The sequence below is a fragment of the Pristiophorus japonicus genome, chromosome 15, assembly GCF_044704955.1.
Source record: "Pristiophorus japonicus isolate sPriJap1 chromosome 15, sPriJap1.hap1, whole genome shotgun sequence".
Lineage (NCBI taxonomy): Eukaryota > Metazoa > Chordata > Chondrichthyes > Pristiophoridae > Pristiophorus > Pristiophorus japonicus.
In genome coordinates, this window is record NC_091991.1 from 129,734,610 (window position 1) to 129,754,568 (window position 19,959).

A 19,959-nucleotide genomic window follows, 5' to 3' on the forward strand; every position below is an offset into this window, starting at 1 on the left:
AAAGCGCAGTGGACACCAGAGAGGGAGGTGGAGAGATAGGCGCAGGCAGCTCGCAGCTGGAGCAGGTTTCCGGAGGAAAGTGGAGGTGAAGAGGGAGAGGCGGCGGCTTGCTGAAGAATCTAAAAGTGAAATGGGAATGGCCAGTACTATCACTCACACAAGTCACGTCTTTTTGAGAGCAAATCGAGGAGACGCCATGCGCAGGACGAGGTATGAAGTAGTAAGACACTGAGCGAAGATGGCGTATATACAGGTAGGTTTGGAAACATTTAAAGGTAAATTTACTGAGCTTGCCGCCAGCCTTTCGCGAATGCATTGGGGTTTGCACGCAATGTTCATAACAACTGGCAATTTCTTTCTCCCTTATCAGGGCAACAGCAAAGTGCTCAGAATGAATTTTCCCGGGACGTGTGCATTCACAGAAAGGACTGTGTTTGGGCACAATTTGTTGGGTGATTCTTGGTGTAAACAGTGGTGCTCCCAGATGTGTAACTGAAAGCTGCCCTGGTTGTGCATCACATTCTGCCACTTGTTAGTTTCCAGCGCTCATTTCGTGTTCTTTCTTTCGGTGAAAGCAACTGTTGCTGTTGTGTGCAGAAAATGCCTTTAAAACAAAAATATCATGTTCTCTGGCTTTGCACCTTCAATTTCTTCTTAATAGTGGTACAGATCAGGCGATGCGTCAGCGTTCTGGCCACGGTTTCCATGGAGACAGCCACAGCTAATTGAGAGGACAACATTCCACTTCGGAAACCCATGGCTGTAGCTCTGGCCAAAAGATCATTCGCACCCAACTGTTCTGCACAGTCAATTCTCACCTAACATCACCCTCAGTTTTCCCCCAACACCATCTGCTGTAATTCCTTCATATTTTTGTAAGATTTCCAATGTTGATTACCTCTTACAAGTCGGCGGGAGAATTGTTTGCTATTAGAACGCTAAACTGGTTTATTTCTCTTTCCTCCCTTCCCCTCTCCCCGTGGCTCGCTAAAAGGACAGTTGGAACCAATAAACCAGGTGAGCATTTATTTTACAAAACCTACAAATCAAAATATGTCACTTTTAATAACAGCCACCCCACACGCGCCTCGAACATGTTTCAACAGTTTCCTTTGTCTATTGCTGTCTGCAAGTATTGCTTTCCATTAAAAAAAATACAAAGAAACGCTCTCTGTGCATTCCATTTATTCCCCTGCTGGTGTGAGTGTCTTTTTTTTTAAATTGCCATCTTACTGTTATCAGCAATGGTGGTGGCGAGCTCCGAACAAAAGCCAGTAGAAAGGGAAAAAAATCACAAGGACTAACAGCAGCTGTCGAGGCGAGGCGTGTGCCTCAAAGCAGTCTGAAAACCCAGGGCACAGAAAGAGTGGATGTGTGTGCAGCAATACACCGGCTCGTTGTTAATTCCCGTTTCCTTTCCATCTCAAACAGGGCTTTCTGTCTAGAATATCAGATTTTCTTCTGTGCAGATGGACTTGTAGGAAGTGTTGCCAAAAGTGTTATGACTGTAGTTGCTGTCAGTCCAGTGAAGATGAAGTGGAAATCTTAGGACCGTTTCCTGCACAGACTCCGCCATGGTTGTAAGTCTGATTTTAAATTGCACTTATATATATTTTTCTTTTCTTTGTGTACTACAGCATGGTGGTTGCAACAAGTGCTCACACTGCAACTTATTTAATGGCTGGCATTCAATGCGCGGACTATTTGTTGCGTTTATTTTCAGGGTGTTGTCAGTCATCCAGTATTAGATGTCTGCTGTCATGGCGAATCAAACGCACGCCAATGTTATGATGTCGCATGGAGCCTCTATAACGTCTAGTGTGCTGCAGGGTGCAATAATAACATTACACCATCAACAACGATATGTTCAGGTCCTTTACCTGTATTAGTGAAAGGAAGATGAATAGTTGTGGTTCCATATTTGCCACCATCACAATATTACCAACAGTCAGATTTTAAGATTAAGAAACCCCAGAGGAAACAATGAGAGACTGATGGCAAACCATTTGAAATGAGCAAAGATAGGCTTATGTTATTTCAGTGCGATATACAGAAACAGATTTAAAAATCTACCAAATTTAGCTGAAAATATGTGAGACTGGAATAGGCTGAAATACAAATATACTAAAACTAATGCAACACATTATAACTTTGTGTAAGAAAAACACTTATATATGGCTTTTCATATAACTAAACATCTTAGGGCACTTTACAGAGAGCATAGTGGACACCGAACAGGAATTAGAGGAGATTTGGCAGAGGTGACCAAAGTCACATTCAAAAGGGTAAGTTTTGAGGAGGCTTTTGAAGGTGGGGAAGAGTTAACAATGTGAAGGGGTTCACGGAAAAAATCCCCAAAGTGCTAAGGCCGGCTGGATGAAGGCTTTGGCAATTATGGTGGAACAGAGGGAGGGGGAAATATGCAGTTAGAAGGGGTGAGGGTGCGCGTTGGGAGTCAGATTTGGAGACGATTGCAGATCTAGGATGGGGTGAATCTGGGGTGCAGATGGAAAACGCGATTTTTAATGTGAAAATGCATAGTGTGTGTGTGCGCGCATGCATCTTTGTGTCTGTGTGTGTTGGTGTGTTCGTGTATAATGTTTCTATCATGTATGTTTATATGTTTTGCGTGTGGGTGTGTGTGCTTGTAGGTGTGCATGCCATTGTACCATCAGTCATTAATAATATTCTTGTTTTTTGTATGTTACCTGAAAAAATACATCTATTTTAAAATACTAATGCAGAAACATCCACTGGTACTACCACAGCACACGTTAAACAGATGCATTTAACAGCTAATGTTAAATTTTGGAATAGAGCTCGTTAGTCCCTGAAATATTATTTATTTCTAAACTTACTGTTTTATCTTACATAAAATGCTAATCTCAGAGTCGGCTGACAATATAGTGCATTTTGTGAGGCAATTATTCTTATTTAATTTAATATTTTGTGAAAAATCAGAAAAAGTGGAGATGTAAATTGAAATGGTTCAGTAAACAGAAACTAGCTGAAATGAGCAAATGCACCAAGATTCAGTCTAGTTCTGTTCAGTCTAAGAACATGTCAGAACACATAAACTGAGTCATGTTATTTGAGGCATTATATTCCTGTGCGATACAGGTTCCTAATATAGTGGGATGCTGTTTGTGAATCATGGTACGCTTAGACTCATAGAATGGATCCAGCACGTGAGACCATTAGGCCCGTTGAGCCCGTGCCGGCTCTCTGCAAGAGCACTTCAACTAGTTCCATGCCCTTTTCCTTTCCCCGTAGACCTCCAAATGTTTTTCCTTCAGGTACTGATCCAATCTCCTTTTTTAAAGCCACAATTGAATCTGCCTCCACCACCCTTTCAGGCAGTGCATTCCAGATCCTAACCACTCTCTGTCTAAAAAAGTCCTTCCTCATGTTGCTTTTAGTTCTTCTGCCAATCACCTTAAATCTGTGTCCTCTGGTTCTTGTTCCTTCCACCAATAGAAACAGTTTCTCTCTATCTACTCTGTCCAGACACTTCATGATTTTGAACACCTCTATCAAATCTCCTCTCAACCTTCTCTGCTCTCAGAAGAACAACCCCAGCTTCTCCAGTCTATCCATGAAACAGAGCTCTCATCCTTGGAATCATTCTTGTAAATATTTTCCGCACCCTCTCTAAGGCTTTCACAATCTTCCTGAAGTGCGGTGCTCGGAATTGGACACAGTACTCCAGTTGAGGCCGAACCAATGTTTTATAAAGGTTCATCATAACTTCCTTGCTTTTGTATGAAGTCCAGGATCCCGTAAGCTTTTTGAACCGCTTTCTCAACCTGTCCTGCCACCTTCAATGACTTCTCTGTTCATGCACCCCGTTGAGGATTGCGCTTCTGGTGTAGATTTTGCTGGAATATAGGTGTGCCTATACCAGCAGTTACTGGAGAATACTATGGCTAGTTTTCTGAAACTTGTGCAAATTCAAGCTGAATTGTTTAAATGATGATACATTGATTGACATTGTTATCTGTAATAACGTCAACTTTGAATAGCGCCGTCCTTCTCAACTTTATCAATGCATGGTATTCAGCAATACTGCCTGATTGGTTGGAGCTTTGCTTTCTGAGATTCTACAAGGGCTAGCTGATAGATATAATGGGGTAGAAATGAGTCTGTGCTCGATTTTGGGCCTCATTTTTACCCCAACGGGACTGTTAATACATCTAATGGAAAGTGACCAGATTTGGTTTTAAAGGGGTTATGCTGTTTTTTTTTAAATTGCAAGATAGTAGCCAATTTAGATAAGAAATGTAGTTGAGAAAAGAGAGGGCCAATGACAGATCCTTGGGGAGAATCCAGAGTTACTGGAAGAGACGCCATCACAGAAGATAAATTGGCTATAACTGGATACATAAGAGTGGAACCAAACTAGTGCAGTCCCTCTCAACTAGACAATGGAGGAGAGGTGTGTGAGGAGGATGGTGTGGTCAACTGTAACAAGGGCTGCAGAGAGTTTGAGAGAATGAGGAGGTTATAGTGCACCACAGTCACAGTCACGTAGGATGTCATTTGTGACTTTGATTAGGCACCTTTTCAGTGCTGTGGCAGGGGTGGAAATCCGATTGTAGAGGTTCAGACATGCAGTTGTGAGAACATTTGGGAGATGATAATCGCCCGGATTTTGCTGTCAGTGGCGAAGTGACGCGCTCGCCGCTGACTCGAAGAACGCTGCCACAAAGATTTAGTGGGCTCTGTGGCATTGATTTCCCTTTCTCTAATGTGATTTTCCATCTGGCGCCATCTATAGGGGATCTGTGGCATCCAGCAACTGTGATGTCATCAAGCATGTTGAGCCGCCAATCACATTGAAGAATTCTCACAGACAGTAAACCAGGAAGTAAAAACCAGATTTTATCATTCACTTTTTAATAATTTTACAGAAAGTGAAATAAAAATTGGGATACACACATGGGATTATGGTAGAAGCTGAAATATCATAAACAAACTTAAAAATAAAAATATTTAAAAAATCAATGGAATTTTTATCATGGAACGGAGAAAATGACACTCCACAATATAAAATTATTTTTCAGGGCCAGAGAGGTTGGTCAGCAGTAATTATGACTTAGTTTGCCATTAAAAACTCATTCAACAAACCATAACATTTTCAAGGGTTTTCACAGCGAGCATAATACATAAATAGTTCATGTCAAATCAAGTGAATTCTAATTGATTGGACTGCAACAGTGCACCCTGTAGAGGAGCAGGGTATCACTGACAGCAACTACCAGATTTCTGCGTTTAACTGCGCTTAACATCCAGGGGTATTCAACATTCAGGAAAGATAGAATAAAAGGAAAAGGAGGTGGGGTAGCATTGCTGGTTAAGGAGCAAATTAAGGCAATAGTTCGGAAGGACATTAGCTTGGATGATGTGGAATCTATATGGGTAGAGCTGCAGAATACCAAAGGACAAAAAACGTTAGTGGGAGTTGTGTACAGACCTCCAAACAGTAGTAGTGATGTTGGGGAGGGCATCAAACATGAAATTAGGGGTGCGTGCAATAAAGGTGCAGCAGTTATAATGGGTGACTTTAATATGCACATAGATTGGGTTAACCAAACTGGAAGCAATACGGTGGAGGAGGATTTCCTGGAGTGCATAAGGGATGGTTTTTTAGACCAATATGTCGAGGAACCAACTAGGGGGGAGGCCATCTTAGACTGGGTGTTGTGTAATGAGAGAGGATTAATTAGCAATCTCGTTGTGCGAGGCCCCTTGGGGAAGAGTGACCATAATATGGTGGAATTCTGCATTAGGATGGAGAATGAAACAGTTAATTCAGAGACCATGGTCCAGAACTTAAAGAAGGCTAACTTTGAAGGTATGAGGATTGGCGAATGATACTGAAGGGGTTGACTGTGGATGGGCAATGGCAGACATTTAGAGACCGCATGGATGAACTACAACAATTGTACATTCCTGTCTGTCGTAAAAATAAAAAAGGGAAGGTGGCTCAATCGTGGCTATCAAGGGAAATCAGGGATAGCATTAAAGCCAAGGAAGTGGCATACAAATTGGCCAGAAATAGCAGAGAACCCGGGGACTGGAAGAAATTTAGAACTCAGCAGAGGAGGACAAAGGGTTTGATTAGGGCAGGGAAAATGGAGTACGAGAAGAAGCTTGCAGGGAACATTAAGACGGATTGCAAAAGTTTCTATAGATATGTAAAGAGAAAAAGGTTAGTAAAGACAAACGTAGGTCCCCTGCAGTCAGAATCAGGGGAAGTCATAACGGGGAACAAAGAAATGGCGGACCAATTGAACAAGTACTTTGGTTCGGTATTCACTGAGGAGGACACAAACAACCTTCCGGATATAAAAGGGGTCGGAGGGTCTAGTAAGGAGGAGGAACTGAGGGAAATCCTTATTAGTCGGGAAATTGTGTTGGGGAAATTGATGGGATTGAAGGCCGATAAATCCCCAGGGCCTGATGGACTGCATCCCAGAGTACTTAAGGAGGTGGCCTTGGAAATAGTGGATGCATTGACAGTCATTTTCCAACATTCCATTGACTCTGGATCAGTTCCTATGGAGTGGAGGGTAGCCAATGTAACCCCACTTTTTAAAAAAGGAGGGAGAGAGAAAACAGGGAATTACAGACCGGTCAGCCTGACATCGGTAGTGGGTAAAATGATGGAATCAATTATTAAGGATGTCATCGCAGTGCATTTGGAAAGAGGTAATATGATAGGTCCAAGTCAGCATGGATTTGTGAAAGGGAAATCATGCTTGACAAATCTTCTGGAATTTTTTGAGGATGTTTCCAGTAGAGTGGACAAGGGAGAACCAGTCGATGTGGTATATTTGGACTTTCAGAAGGCTTTCGACAAGGTCCCACACAAGAGATTAATGTGCAAAGTTAAAGCACATGGGATTGGGGGTAGTGTGCTGACATGGATTGAGAACTGGTTGTCAGACAGGAAGCAAAGAGTAGGAGTAAATGGGTACTTTTCAGAATGGCAGGCAGTGACTAGTGGGGTACCGCAAGGTTCTGTGCTGGGGCCCCAGCTGTTTACACTGTACATTAATGATTTAGACGAGGGGATTAAATGTAGTATCTCCAAATTTGCAGATGACACTAAGTTGGGTGGCAGTGTGAGCTGCAAGGAGGATTCTATGAGGCTGCAGAGCGACTTGGATAGGTTAGGTGAGTGGGCAAATGCATGGCAGATGAAGTATAATGTGGATAAATGTGAGGTTATCCACTTTGGTGGTAAAAACAGAGAGACAGACTATTATCTGAATGGTGACAGATTAGGAAAAGGGCAGGTGCAAAGAGACCTGGGTGTCATGGTACATCAGTCATTGAAGGTTGGCATGCAGGTACAGCAGGCGGTTAAGAAAGCAAATGGCATGTTGGCCTTCATAGCGAGGGGATTTGAGTACAAGGGCAGGGAGGTGTTGCTACAATTGTACAGGGACTTGGTGAGGCCACACCTGGAGTATTGTGTACAGTTTTGGTCTCCTAACCTGAGGAAGGACATTCTTGCTATTGAGGGAGTGCAGCGAAGGTTCACCAGACTGATTCCCGGGATGGCGGGACTGACCTATCAAGAAAGACTGGATCAACTGGGCTTGTATTCACTGGAGTTCAGAAGAATGAGAGGGGACCTCATAGAAACGTTTAAAATTCTGACGGGGTTAGACAGGTTAGATGCAGGAAGAATGTTCCCAATGTTGGGGAAGTCCAGAACCAGGGGACACAGTCTAAGGATAAGGGGGAAGCCATTTAGGACCGAGATGAGGAGGAATTTCTTCACCCAGAGAGTGGTGAACCTGTGGAATTCTCTACCACAGAAAGTTGTTGAGGCCAATTCACTAAATATATTCAAAAAGGAGTTAGATGAAGTCCTTACTACTAGGGGAATCAAGGGGTATGGTGAGAAAGCAGGAATGGGGTACTGAAGTTGCATGTTCAGCCATGAACTCATTGAATGGCGGTGCAGGCTAGAAGGGCCGAATGGCCTACTCCTGCACCTATTTTCTATGTTTCTATGTGCGGACGCTGAAAGTTGCTGTCAGTTTTACAGAGTAATTGAGTAATGATGGCGAATGCTGGAAGTTTCAAATTCCAGGCCAACATGTTCAAGGTCTTTGGTGAGGAAAGGAAGGTTGGAGATGGGGCGATAGTTTGGACAGTGGTTAAAGGAGAGTTTTTTGAGGAGCGGTGATGACGGCAGGTTTGAAAGGAAGAGGGACAGTACCTGAAGTATAGGGGCCAGGAAGGAAAGTTGGGTACTCAGCAGTTTAGTAGAATCATAGAAATTTATGGCACAGAAGGAGGCCATTTGACCCATTGTGTCTGTTCCGGCTGAAAAAGAGCTATCCAGCTCTTGGTCCGTAGCCTTGTAGGTTACGGCATTTCAAGTTCAAATCCAAGTACTTTTTAAACGCGATGAGGGTTTCTGCCTCGACCATCCTTTCAGGCCATGAGTTCCAGACCCCCACCACCCTCTGGATGAAAAATGTTCTCCTCACATTGACTCTAATCCTTCTCCAATTACTTGTAATCTATACCTGGTTATTGACTTCTCTGCTCGGGGAAATAGATCCTTCCTATCCATTCTATCTTGGCCCCTCAGAATTTTATACACCGCAATGAGGTCTCCCCTCAACCTCCTCTGTTCCAAAGAAAACAACCCCAGCCTATCCAATCTTTCCTCATATCTAAAATTCTCCAGTCCTGGCAACATCCTCGTAAATCTCCTCTGTACCCTATCTAGTGCATTCACAACTTTCCTATAATGTGGTGACCAGAACTGTACACAGTACTCTAGCTGTGGCCTAACTAATGTTTTATACAGTTTAAGGATAACCTACCTGCTCTTATATTCTATGCCTCAGCTAATAAAGGAAAGTATCCCGTATGCCTTCTTAACCACCTTATCTAATTGTCCTGCTACCTTCAGGAATCTGTGGACATGCACTCCAAGGTCCCGCTGCTCATCTACACTTCTCAGTATCCTACCATTTATTGTGTATTCCCTCCCTGAATGCATTACCTCACATTTCTCCGGATTGAATTATATTTGCCACTTTTCTATCCACCTGACCAGTCCATTGATATCTTCCTGCAGTCTACAGCTTTCTTCCTCACTATCAACCACACGGCCAATCATACCCACTACATTCAAGTCTAAATCATTGATGTGTACCACAAAAAGCAAGGGACCTAGTACTGAGCCCTGCCGAACCCCACTGAAAACAGCTTTCCAGTCAAAAAAACATCCATCGACCATTACCCTTTGCTTCCTGCCACTGAGCCAATTTTGGATCCCATGGGTTTTTACTTTCATGACCAGTCTGCCATATGAGACCTTGTCAAAAGCCTTGCTAAAATTCACGTAGACTACATCAAATGCACTACCCTCATCAACCCTCCTTGTTACCTCCTAAAAAAATTCAATCAAGTCTGTCAGACACGATGTTTCCTAACCAAATCTATGCTGACTGCCATTGATTAATCTGTGCCTTTCTAAATAATGATTAATACTGTCCCTCAGAATTTTTTCCAACAATATGTCCACCACCGAAGTTAGGCTGACAGGCCTGTAATTACTCGGCCTACCCCTCTTTCCCTTTTTAAACAACGGTACAAGGTTAGCAGTACTCCGGCACCACACCTGTAGACAGAGAGGTTTGAAAAATGATGGTCAAAGCTTCCGCAATTTCCTCCCTTCTCTTAACAGCCTGGGATAGATTTCATCCGGCCTGGCAATTTATCTACTTTCAAAGATGCTAAACCTCTTAATACTTCCTCTTTCACTATGTTTATCTCATCTAATAATTCACACTCCTCCTCCTTAACTACAATGTCTGCACCTCCCCTCTCTTTTGTGAAGACAGACGCAAAGTATTCATTAAGAACCATGCCCACGTCTTCTGCCTCCACACACAAGCTTCCTTTTTGGTCTCGAATAGGCCTTACTCTTTCTTTAGTTATCCTCTTGCTCTTTTTGTATTTATAAAATATATGTATCCTACCCTGTATGCCCCTTGAGTCTCACCCTTTTTCTTTGTGGGAACATATTTACTCTGAACCCTCACTATCTCCTCCTTGAATGCCTTCCACTGCCCTGACACTGATTTACCTACAAGTAGCTGTTTCCAGTCCACTTTTGCTAAATCACATCTCAGCTTAGTAAAATTGGCCTTTCCCAAATCAATAACTTTTACTCCTGATCTATTTTTGTCCTTTTTCATAACTATGCTAAATCTAACTTAATTATGATCACTACCACCAAAGTACTCTCTCACTGATACCCCTTCCACCTGCCTAGCCTCATGCCCAAGACTAAATCCAGAACTGCCCCCTCTCTTGTTGGGCTTACTTCGTCCTGGTTAAAAAGGTTCTCCTGAATGCATTTTAAGACTTCTTCACCCTCTATACCTTTTACACTGATTCTATCCTAGTTAATATTAGGGCAGTTGAAATCCCCTACTAATACTCCCTATTGATTTTGCACTTCTCATAATTTTGCCTACATATTTGCTCTTCTATCTCCCTCTGACTGTTTGGGAGTCTATAGTTCACTCCCAGCAGTGTGATTGTCCCTTTTATGTTCTTCAGTTCAACCCATATGGCCTAATTTGATGATCCTTCTAACATATCATCCCTCCTCACAGCTGTCATTGTTTCTTTAACCAATATTGCAACCCCCTCCAGTTTTATCCCCCTTTCTATCTTGTCTGAAAACCCTGTAGTAGGAATCGGGTTGAGAGAGAAGGGGTGGGGGATCGCAGACAAGATCTCAGAGAGGGCATGGGGGCGATAGCAGATAAACTAGAAAAAGATGTGTGTTCAAGGGGAAATTACAACATCTTTATATATTTATATATAAATGTTACTTATGAATGACTTGGATGTGGGTGTACAGGGCACAATTTCAAAATTTGCAGATGACACAAAACCTGGAAGTATAGTAAACAGTGAGAAGGATAGTAATAGACTTCAAAAGGACATAGACAGGCTGGTGGAATGGGCGGACACGTGGCAGATAAAATTTAGCGCAGAAAAATGGGTAGTGATACATTTTGGTACAAAGAATCAGGAGAGGAAATATAAACTAAAGGAAATATAAACTAAAGGGAGTGCATGAACAGAGAGATCTAGGGGTATATGTGCACAAATCGTTGAAGGTGGCAGGGCAGATTTAGAAAGGGTTAAAAAAGCTTATGGGATCCTGGGCTTCATGAATAGAGTAAAAAGCGTGGAAATTATGATGAACCTTTTACAAAATACTGGTTCGGCCTCAACTGGAGTATTGAGTTCAATTCTGGCCAACGTACTTTAGGAAGGATGTGAAGGCCTTGGAGAAGGTGCAGAAAAGATTGATGAGAATGATTCCAGGGATGAGGGACTTCAGTTACGTGGATAGACTGAAGAAGCTGGGGTTGTTCTCCTTGGAGAAGAGAAGGTTGAGAGGAGATTTGATAGAGGTGTTCAAAATCATGAGGAGTCTGGACAGAGTAGATTGCGAGAAACTGTTCCCATTAGCAGAAGGATCAAGAACCAAAGGACACAGATTGACAAAAGAAAATACTTCTTTACACAGCGAGTGATTAGGATCTGGAATGCACTGCTTGAAAGGGTGCTGGAGGCAAACTCAATCATGGCTTTCAAAGGAGAGTTGGATAAGTACCTGAAAGAAAAAGATTTGCAGGGCTACGGGGAAAGGGCGTGGGGGTGGGACTAGCTGAGGTGCTGTTGCAGAGAGCCGGCATGGGCTCGACGTGCCGAATTGTCTTCTTCCGTGTTATAACCATTCATTAAAAAAATTCGCCTATCTTGCGCCCATTCTTTTGGCGATATTTCGTCATTTTTGGCAAAAAATGGCGAACCATGAAATTCTGAGAAGTCTTGCGCCAGCGGTTTTTAAGTACCGCTGGGGAGAGGACTGCCGGTGTGCAAGACTCGAAATAGCGCTTTTGACAAAAATTTGGCTCACAGCGCACCCGTAGTTAGGATGAAAAAACCTGCCCGGGAAAGACCTGCGTTGCAACCCTTGGAACAATGGTAGGTATGTAGACTGGCAAAAAAGGTAGGTTTAATTTTTATTTTTTAATTCTTTTGCAGCGATTCGATAGTTAAGTGCCTTGTGAATGGTTTGTGATTTTTTTAATTTATTTTGCGTTTTTTTGGGGAGGTGTTTTCCACCCGCCCAAGGCCCAACTCGCAGCGGTATCGGCCTCGGAGAAAAGTTGCAGAAAATTTGCGGTTTGTGCCACGAATCCTCGTGCAACGCCGATTTTTACTGCCAAGCGAACTGAAGCCTGAATTTTAGGCCTTGTAGCGGTAATGGAGTCAGAGCAGTATTACGCTATCACCAAAAATGGGATTTCTAGCCCATTGATTCTTAGCATCAGTACTAGGTGCAACTGATTTGCACTGGCACTACAGTTGCAATGTAAATGCAGGTTTGGTTACTGAGAAAACCTTTGGTACTAATTGTGTCTTAATCATGTTGTTTAAAAATAGCCACTATTTTGTGTGTATAACAGAAATAAAAGTGTTTGAATGAAATAAGCTCAAGGCCACATTGTAAAACTAGAAGTTTCAACATCTGTTTGAATGCTTTGCTGTCATCATAGAAAAATGTTCCATTAGATCAGAGTGAGTTTAAGAACAATGACAGACAACAGCAAAGAAAATATAAAAGGCAAAATGAGCTTGGTGGAACATTATTGAGAGAGGTGTTTTGAAGCACAGTTTAGAATAGGATTTACCAGGAATATACCTGATATAATCATGTTTTTCTTTAATGAAACAGAATAAATAATCGTAACAATGACCAAGAAACAGATGTCGAGAATACGAAAAGCGATCCTCCACCAACTCCCCAAGGCATCTCTCCTGACAGAAAGAGTTCCTTAGATGCATCACGGTCCACCTACAGCTTCACAAGACGAATTTCAAGTAAGACTGAGACACATTAAGTGTATTTCTGTTTGTCTACTTTATTTAACATAGGAACATAGGCACAGTAGAAGGCCATTCAGCCCCTCGAGCCTATGGTGCCATTCAATTAAATCAAGGGTGATCTGTATTTTAACTCTTTTTACTCACCTATATCCTTTAATATCCTTGCCTAACAAAACTTTATCTATTTCTGTTTTGAAATTTTCAGTTGACCTAGCCTCAACAGTTTTATAAGAACATAAGAACATAAGAATTATGAACAGGAGTAGGCCATCTAGCCCCTCGAGCCTGCTCCGCCATTCAACAAGATCATGGCTGATCTGGCCGTGGACTCAGCTCCACTTACCCGCCCGCTCCCCATAACCCTTAATTCCCTTATTGGTTAAAAATCTATCTATCTGTGATTTGAATACATTCAATGAGCTAGCCTCAACTGCTTCCTTGGGCAGAGAATTCCACAGATTCACAACCCTTTGTGTGGCACCTTATCGAATGCCTTTTGGAAATCTAAATAGACCACATCCATTGGTACACCTCTATCCACCATGCTCGTTACATCCTCAAAGAATTCCAGTAAATTAGGGAGAGAGAGTTCCAGATTTCCACTACTCTTTGTGTTAAGAAGTGCTTTCTGACTGATTATGATAGTAAATTAGCAAGAAATATAAAAACAGATAGTAAGAGCTTCTACGGGTATATAAAAAGGAAGAAAGTAGCTAAAGTAAACGTTGGTCATTTAGAGGATGAGACTGGGGAATTACTAATGGGGAACAGAGAAATAGCAGATACTTTGAACAAATATTTTGTATCGGTCTTCACGGTAGAAGACACGAAAACCATCCCAATAATAGACAATCATAGGGCGGGAGCAACTTAAAACAAACACTATCACTAAAGAAGAAGGAAAAAGAAATTCCATCTCAACTCGGTTTTAAATTGGCTCCCCCGTATTTTGAGGCTGTGCCCCCTAGTTCTAGTCTCCCCGACCAGTGGAAACAACCTCTCTGCCTCTATCTTGTTTATCCCTTTCATTATTTTAAATGTTTCTATAAGATCACCCCTCATCCTTCTGAACTCCAACGAGTAAAGACCCAGTCTACTCAATCTTTCATCATAAGGTAACCCCCTCATCTCCGGAATCAGCCTAGTGAATCGTCTCTGTACCCCCTCCAAAGCTAGTATATCCTTCCTTAAGTAAGGTGACCAAAACTACACGCAGTACTCCAGATGCGGCCTCACCAATACCCTGTACAGTTGCAGCAGGACCTCCCTGCTTTTGTACTCCATCCCTCTCGCAATGAAGGCCAACATTCCATTCGCCTTCCTGACTACCTGCTGCACTTGCAAACTTAACTTTTTGGGATTCATGCACAAGGAACCCCAGGTCCCTCTGCACCGCAGCATGTTGTAATTTCTCCCCATTCAAATAATATTCCCTTTTACTGTTTTTTTTTTCCAAGGTGGATGACCTCACATTTTCTGACATTGTATTCCATCTGCCAAACCTTAGCCCATTTGCTTAACCTATCTAAATCTCTTTGCAGCCTCTCTGTGTCCTCTACACAACCTGCTTTCCCACTAATCTTTGTGTCATCTGCAAATTTTGTTACACTACACTCTGTCCCCTCTTCCAGGTCATCTATGTATATTGTAAACAGTTGTGGTCCCAGCACCGATCCCTGTGGCACACCACTAACCACCGATTTCCAATCCGAAAAGGACCCATTTATCCTGACTCTCTGCTTTCTGTTAGCCAGCCAATTCTCTATCCATGCTGATACATTTCCCCTAACTCCACGTACCTTTATCTTCTGCAGTAACCTTTTGTGTGGCACCTTATCGAATGCCTTTTGGAAATCTAAATACACCACATCCATTGGTACACCTCTATCCACCATGCTCGTTACATCCTCAAAGAATTCCAGTAAATTAGGGAGAGAGAGTTCCAGATTTCCACTACTCTTTGTGTTAAGAAGTGCTTTCTGACTGATTATGATAGTAAATTAGCAAGAAATATAAAAACAGATAGTAAGAGCTTCTACGGGTATATAAAAAGGAAGAAAGTAGCTAAAGTAAACGTTGGTCATTTAGAGGATGAGACTGGGGAATTATTAATGGGGAACAGAGAAATAGCAGAGACTTTGAACAAATATTTTGTATCGGTCTTCACAGTAGAAGACACTAAAAACATCCCAATAATAGACAATCATAGGGCGGGAGGAACTTAAAACAAACACTATCACTAAAGAAGAGGTACTTGGTAAAATAATGGGACTAAAGGTGGACATATCCCCTGGACCTGATGGCCTGCATCCTAGGGTCTTAAAAGAAGTGACTGCAGAGATAGTGAATGCATTGGTTGTAATATACAAAAATGCCCTTAATTCTGGAGAGGTCCCAGCGGATTGGAAAATTGCAAATGTAACACCCCTATTTAAAAAAGGAGGGAAACAGAAAGCAAGAAACTATAGACCAGTTAACCGAACATCTGTCATTGGGAAAATGCTGGAGTCCATTATTAAGGAAGCAGTAGCAGGATATTTGGAAAAGCATAATACAATCTCGCAGAGTCAGCATGGTTTTATGAAAGGGAAATCATGTTTGACAAATTTGCTGGAGTTCTTTGAGGATGTAACGAGCAGGGTGGATAAGGGGGAACCGGTGGATGTGGTGTATTTGGATTTCCAGAAGGCATTCGATAAGATGCCACGTCAAAGGTTACTGCACAAGATAAGAGCTCACGGGGTTGGGGTAAAATATTAGCATGGATAGAGGATTGGCTAACTAATAGAAAACAGAGAGTCAGGATAAATGGGTCATTTTACGTTTGGGCCATTTTAAACAAAGGAGACTACAGTGGGATGAGGGCAGAGTTGGCTAAAGTAGACTGGAAACACAGACTAAATGGTGGCACAATTGAGGAACAGTGGAGGACTTTTAAGGAGCTCTTTCATAGTGTTCAACAAAAATATATTCCAGTGAAAAAGAAGGGCGATAAGAGAAGGGATAACCAGCCATGGATAACCAAGGAAATAAAGGAGAGTATCAAATTAAAAACCAATGCGTATAAGGTGGCCAAGGTTAGTGGGAAACTAGAAGATTGGGAAAATTTTAAACAACAGCAAAGAATGACTAAGGAAGCAATAAAGAAAGGAAAGATAGATTACGAAAGTAAACTTGCGCAAAACATAAAAACAGATAGTAAAAGCTTTTACCGACATATAAAACAGAAAAGAGTGACTAAAGTAAATGTTGGTCCCTTAGAAGATGAGAAGGGGGATTCAATAATGGGAAATGTGGAAATGGCTGAGACCTTAAACAATTATTTTGCTTCGGTCTTCACAGTGGAAGACACAAAAACCATGACAAAAATTGCTGGTCACGGGAATGTGGGAAGGGAGGATCTTGAGACAATCACTATCACTAGGGGGGTAGTGCTGGACAGGCTAATGGCACTCAAGGTAGACAAGTCCTCTGGTCCTGATGAAATGCATCCCAGGGTATTAAAAGAGATGGCGGAAGTTATAGCAGATGCTTTTGTTATAATCTACCAAAATTCTCTGGACTCTGGGGAGGTACCAGCGGATTGGAAAGCAGCTAAATTAACGCCTCTGTTTAAAAAAGGGGGCAGACAAAAGGCAGGTAACTATAGGCCGGTTAGTTTAACATCTGTAGTGGGGAAAATGCTTAAAGCTATCATTAAGGAAGAAATAGCGGGACATCTAGATAGGAATAGTGCAATCAAGCAGACGCAACATGGATTCATGAAGGGGAAATCATGTTTAACTAATTTACTGGAATTCTTTGAGGATATAACGAGCATGGTGGATAGAGGTGTACCGATGGATGTGGTGTATTTAGATTTCCAAAAGGCATTCGATAAGGTGCCACACAAAAGGTTACTGCAGAAGATAAAGGTGCATGGAGTCAGAGGAAATTTATTAGCATGGATAGATAATTGGCTGGCTAACTGAAAGCAGAGAGTCGGGATAAATGGGTCCTTTTCGGGTTGGAAATCGGTGGTTAGTGGTGTGCCACAGGGATCGGTGCTGGGACCACAACTGTTTACAATATACATAGATGACCTGGAAGAGGGGACAGAGTGTAGTGTAACAAAATTTGCAGATGACACAAAGATTAGTGGGAAAGCGGGTTGTGTAGAGGACACAGAGAGGCTGCAAAGAGATTTAGGGCCCAAGTTTCCACATGATTTGCGCCTGATTTTTAGGAGCAACTGGTGGAGAACGGACTATCTTAGAAATCGCAATTCTCCACATTTTTTTTTCTGCAGTTCTAGTCAGGTAGAACAGTTCTACTTTGGAACAGAATTTTTTCTTCAAAAGAGGGCGTGTCCGGCCACTGACGCCTGATTTGAAAGTTTCCACAGTGAAAACGTACTCCAAACTAAGTTAGAATGGAGCAAGTGAAGATTTTTGCAGAACTGAAAAAACCTGTTCTACACATTAAAAAATCAGGCGCAGGTTACAAATTAGGAGTCCAGAACGAGGTGGGGGGGGGAGGGAGGGGGAAGGGAAGTCATTAAATTCTACAATAAATCCTTATTTGTACTTCTACAAATATTATACAAATAAATCCAACCTGAATAAACATTTATAAGCAAAGAAAAGATTAAATAAACCATCTTCCTACCTGTGTGAAGGCACGGAGAATGCTGCAGTCAGCCTGAGGCGCCCGTTCTTCCCGCGGGCGGGGGGGGGGGAGAGGAGAAGGCGCTCGTTCTTCCCGCGGGGGGGGGGGTAGGAGGCGCCCGTTCTTCCCGCGGGGGGGCGGAGGAGGCGCCCGTTCTTCCCGCAGGCAGGGTAGGAGGCGCCTGTTCTTTCCCGCGGGGGGGAGGAGGCGCCTGTTCTTTCCCGCGGGGGGGAGGAGGCGCCCATTCTTCCCGCGGGGGGGGGAGGCGCCCGTTCTTCCCGCAGGCAGGGTAGGAGGCGCCTGTTCTTTCCCGCGGGGGGGAGGAGGCGCCCATTCTTCCCGCGGGGGGGGGGGAGGTGCCCGTTCTTTCCCGCGGGGGGGGGGGGGAGGTGCCCGTTCTTTCCCGCGGGGGGGGGGGGGAGGCGCCCGTTCTTCCCGCGGGGGAGAGGAGGCGCCTGTTCTTTCCCGCGCGGGGGGGGTGGGGGAGGAGGCACCCGTTCTTCCCGCGGGGGAGAGGAGGCGCCTGTTCTTTCCCGCGCGGGGGGGGGGGGGGAGGAGGCACCCGTTCTTCCCGCGGGGGGGGGAGGAGGTGCCTGTTCTTTCCCGCGGGGGGGGGAGGAGGTGCCTGTTCTTTCCCGCGGGGGGGGGGGGGGGAGGCGCCCGTTCTTCCCGCGGGGGAGAGGAGGCGCCTGTTCTTTCCCGCGGGGGGGGGGGGTAGGAGACGCCCGTTCTTTCCCGCGAGGGAGGGGAGGTGCCCGTTCTTCCCGCGGTGGGGGGAGGAGGCGCCCGTTCTTCCCACGGAGGGGGGTGGAGGCGCCTGTTCTTCCCACGGGGGGGGTAGGAGGTGTCCGTTCTTTCCCGTGGGGGTGTGGTGGGGGGAGAGGAGGCGCCCGTTCTTTTCCGCGGGGGGGGTAGGAGGCACCCGTTCTTTCCCGCGGGGAGGGGGTAGGAGGCGCCCGTTCTTTCCCGTGGGGGTGTGGTGGGGGGAGAGGAGGCGCCCGTTCTTTCCCGCGGGGGGGCGGGGAGGAGGCGCCCGTTCTTTCCCGCGGGGGGGTGGGGGGGGGAGAGGAGGCACCCGTTCTTTTCCGCGGGGGGGGTAGGAGGCACCCGTTCTTTCCCGCGGGGAGGGGGTAGGAGGCGCCCGTTCTTTCCCGCACGGGGGGCGGGGAGGCGCCCGTTCTTTCCCGCAGGGGGGGGGGGGGGAGGAAGCGCCCGTTCTTCCCGCGGGGGGGGGAGGAGACGCCCGTTCTTCCCGCGGGGGGGGGGGTAGGAGGCGCCCGTTCTTTCCCGCGAGGGGGGGAGGAGGCGCCCGTTCCTCCCGCGGGGGGGGTGGGGTAGGAGGCGCCCGTTATTCTCGCGGTGGGGTTAGGAGGCGCCCATTCTTTCCCGCAGTGGGGGGGGGAAGGAGACAGTGAGAAGGCTGCAAGTGCTGATGTGCTGATGGCAATGTGCTTTTATTAAAAAAATGTTCAAAAATTAAACAGCTACAAAGAACTGCAAAAATGGCCGAGTGCCAATGTTTTTTTCACACTGCGCGTGCGCGAACGCTGCAACGCGCACGCACAGCGTTGCCAGCAGGAAAATAACTAATTTAAATAGTACCCGCCCCCTCCCACTTACAAAATCGGCACGAGTGTAGGCTCCGCCCCCCTGGGCGCCGCGCCAGACAGACAAGGAGCTGCAGAACGCTCCAGAATTGCGATTTTTTTTTTTACATGCCGTTTTAAGCGCGAAAAACGGGCGCCCAGCTCGGAGGGGCGCCCGTTTTTTATCGTGTGGAAACTTGGGCCCTTAGATAGGTTAAGCGAATGGGCTAAGGTTTGGCAGATGGAATGCAATGTCGGAAAATGTGATGTCATCCACCTTGGAAAAAAAAACAGTAAAAGGGAATATTATTTGAATGGGGAGAAATTACAATCAGGAAGGCGAATGGAATGTTGGCCTTCATTGCGAGAGGGATGGAGTACAAAAGCAGGGAGGTCCTGCTGCAAATGTATAGGGTATTGGTGAGGCCGCACCTGGAGTACTGCGTGCAGTTTTGGTCACCTTAATTAAGGAAGGATATACTAGCTTTGGAGGGGGTACAGAGACGATTCACTAGGCAGATTCCGGAGATGAGGGGGTTACCTTATGATGATAGATTGAGTAGACTGGGTCTTTACTCGTTGGAGTTCAGAAGGATGAGGGGTGATCTTGTAGAAACATTTAAAATAATGAAAGGGATAGACAGAGGCAGAGAGATTGTTTCCACTGGTCGGGGAGACTAGAACTAGGGGGCACAGCCTCAAAATACGGGGGAGCCAATTTAAAACCGAGTTGAGAAGGAATTTCTTCTCCCAGAGGGTTGTGAATCTGTGG

General features: G+C 44.6%; 1 protein-coding gene across 1 annotated transcript in view; it reads left to right on the forward strand.

Annotated features, from left to right (window-relative positions):
* Positions 1–238: 238 nt before the first annotated feature.
* The window catches only part of syt17 (synaptotagmin XVII), a 95,535-nt gene continuing 75,814 nt past the window's right edge, over positions 239–19,959 (forward strand). The window contains exons 1-4 of the mRNA XM_070856724.1: positions 239–253; positions 1,000–1,017; positions 1,432–1,580; positions 12,803–12,948. Coding sequence (XP_070712825.1) covers positions 239–253; positions 1,000–1,017; positions 1,432–1,580; positions 12,803–12,948 — 328 coding nt within the window. The remainder of the gene's footprint in view (positions 254–999; positions 1,018–1,431; positions 1,581–12,802; positions 12,949–19,959) is intronic.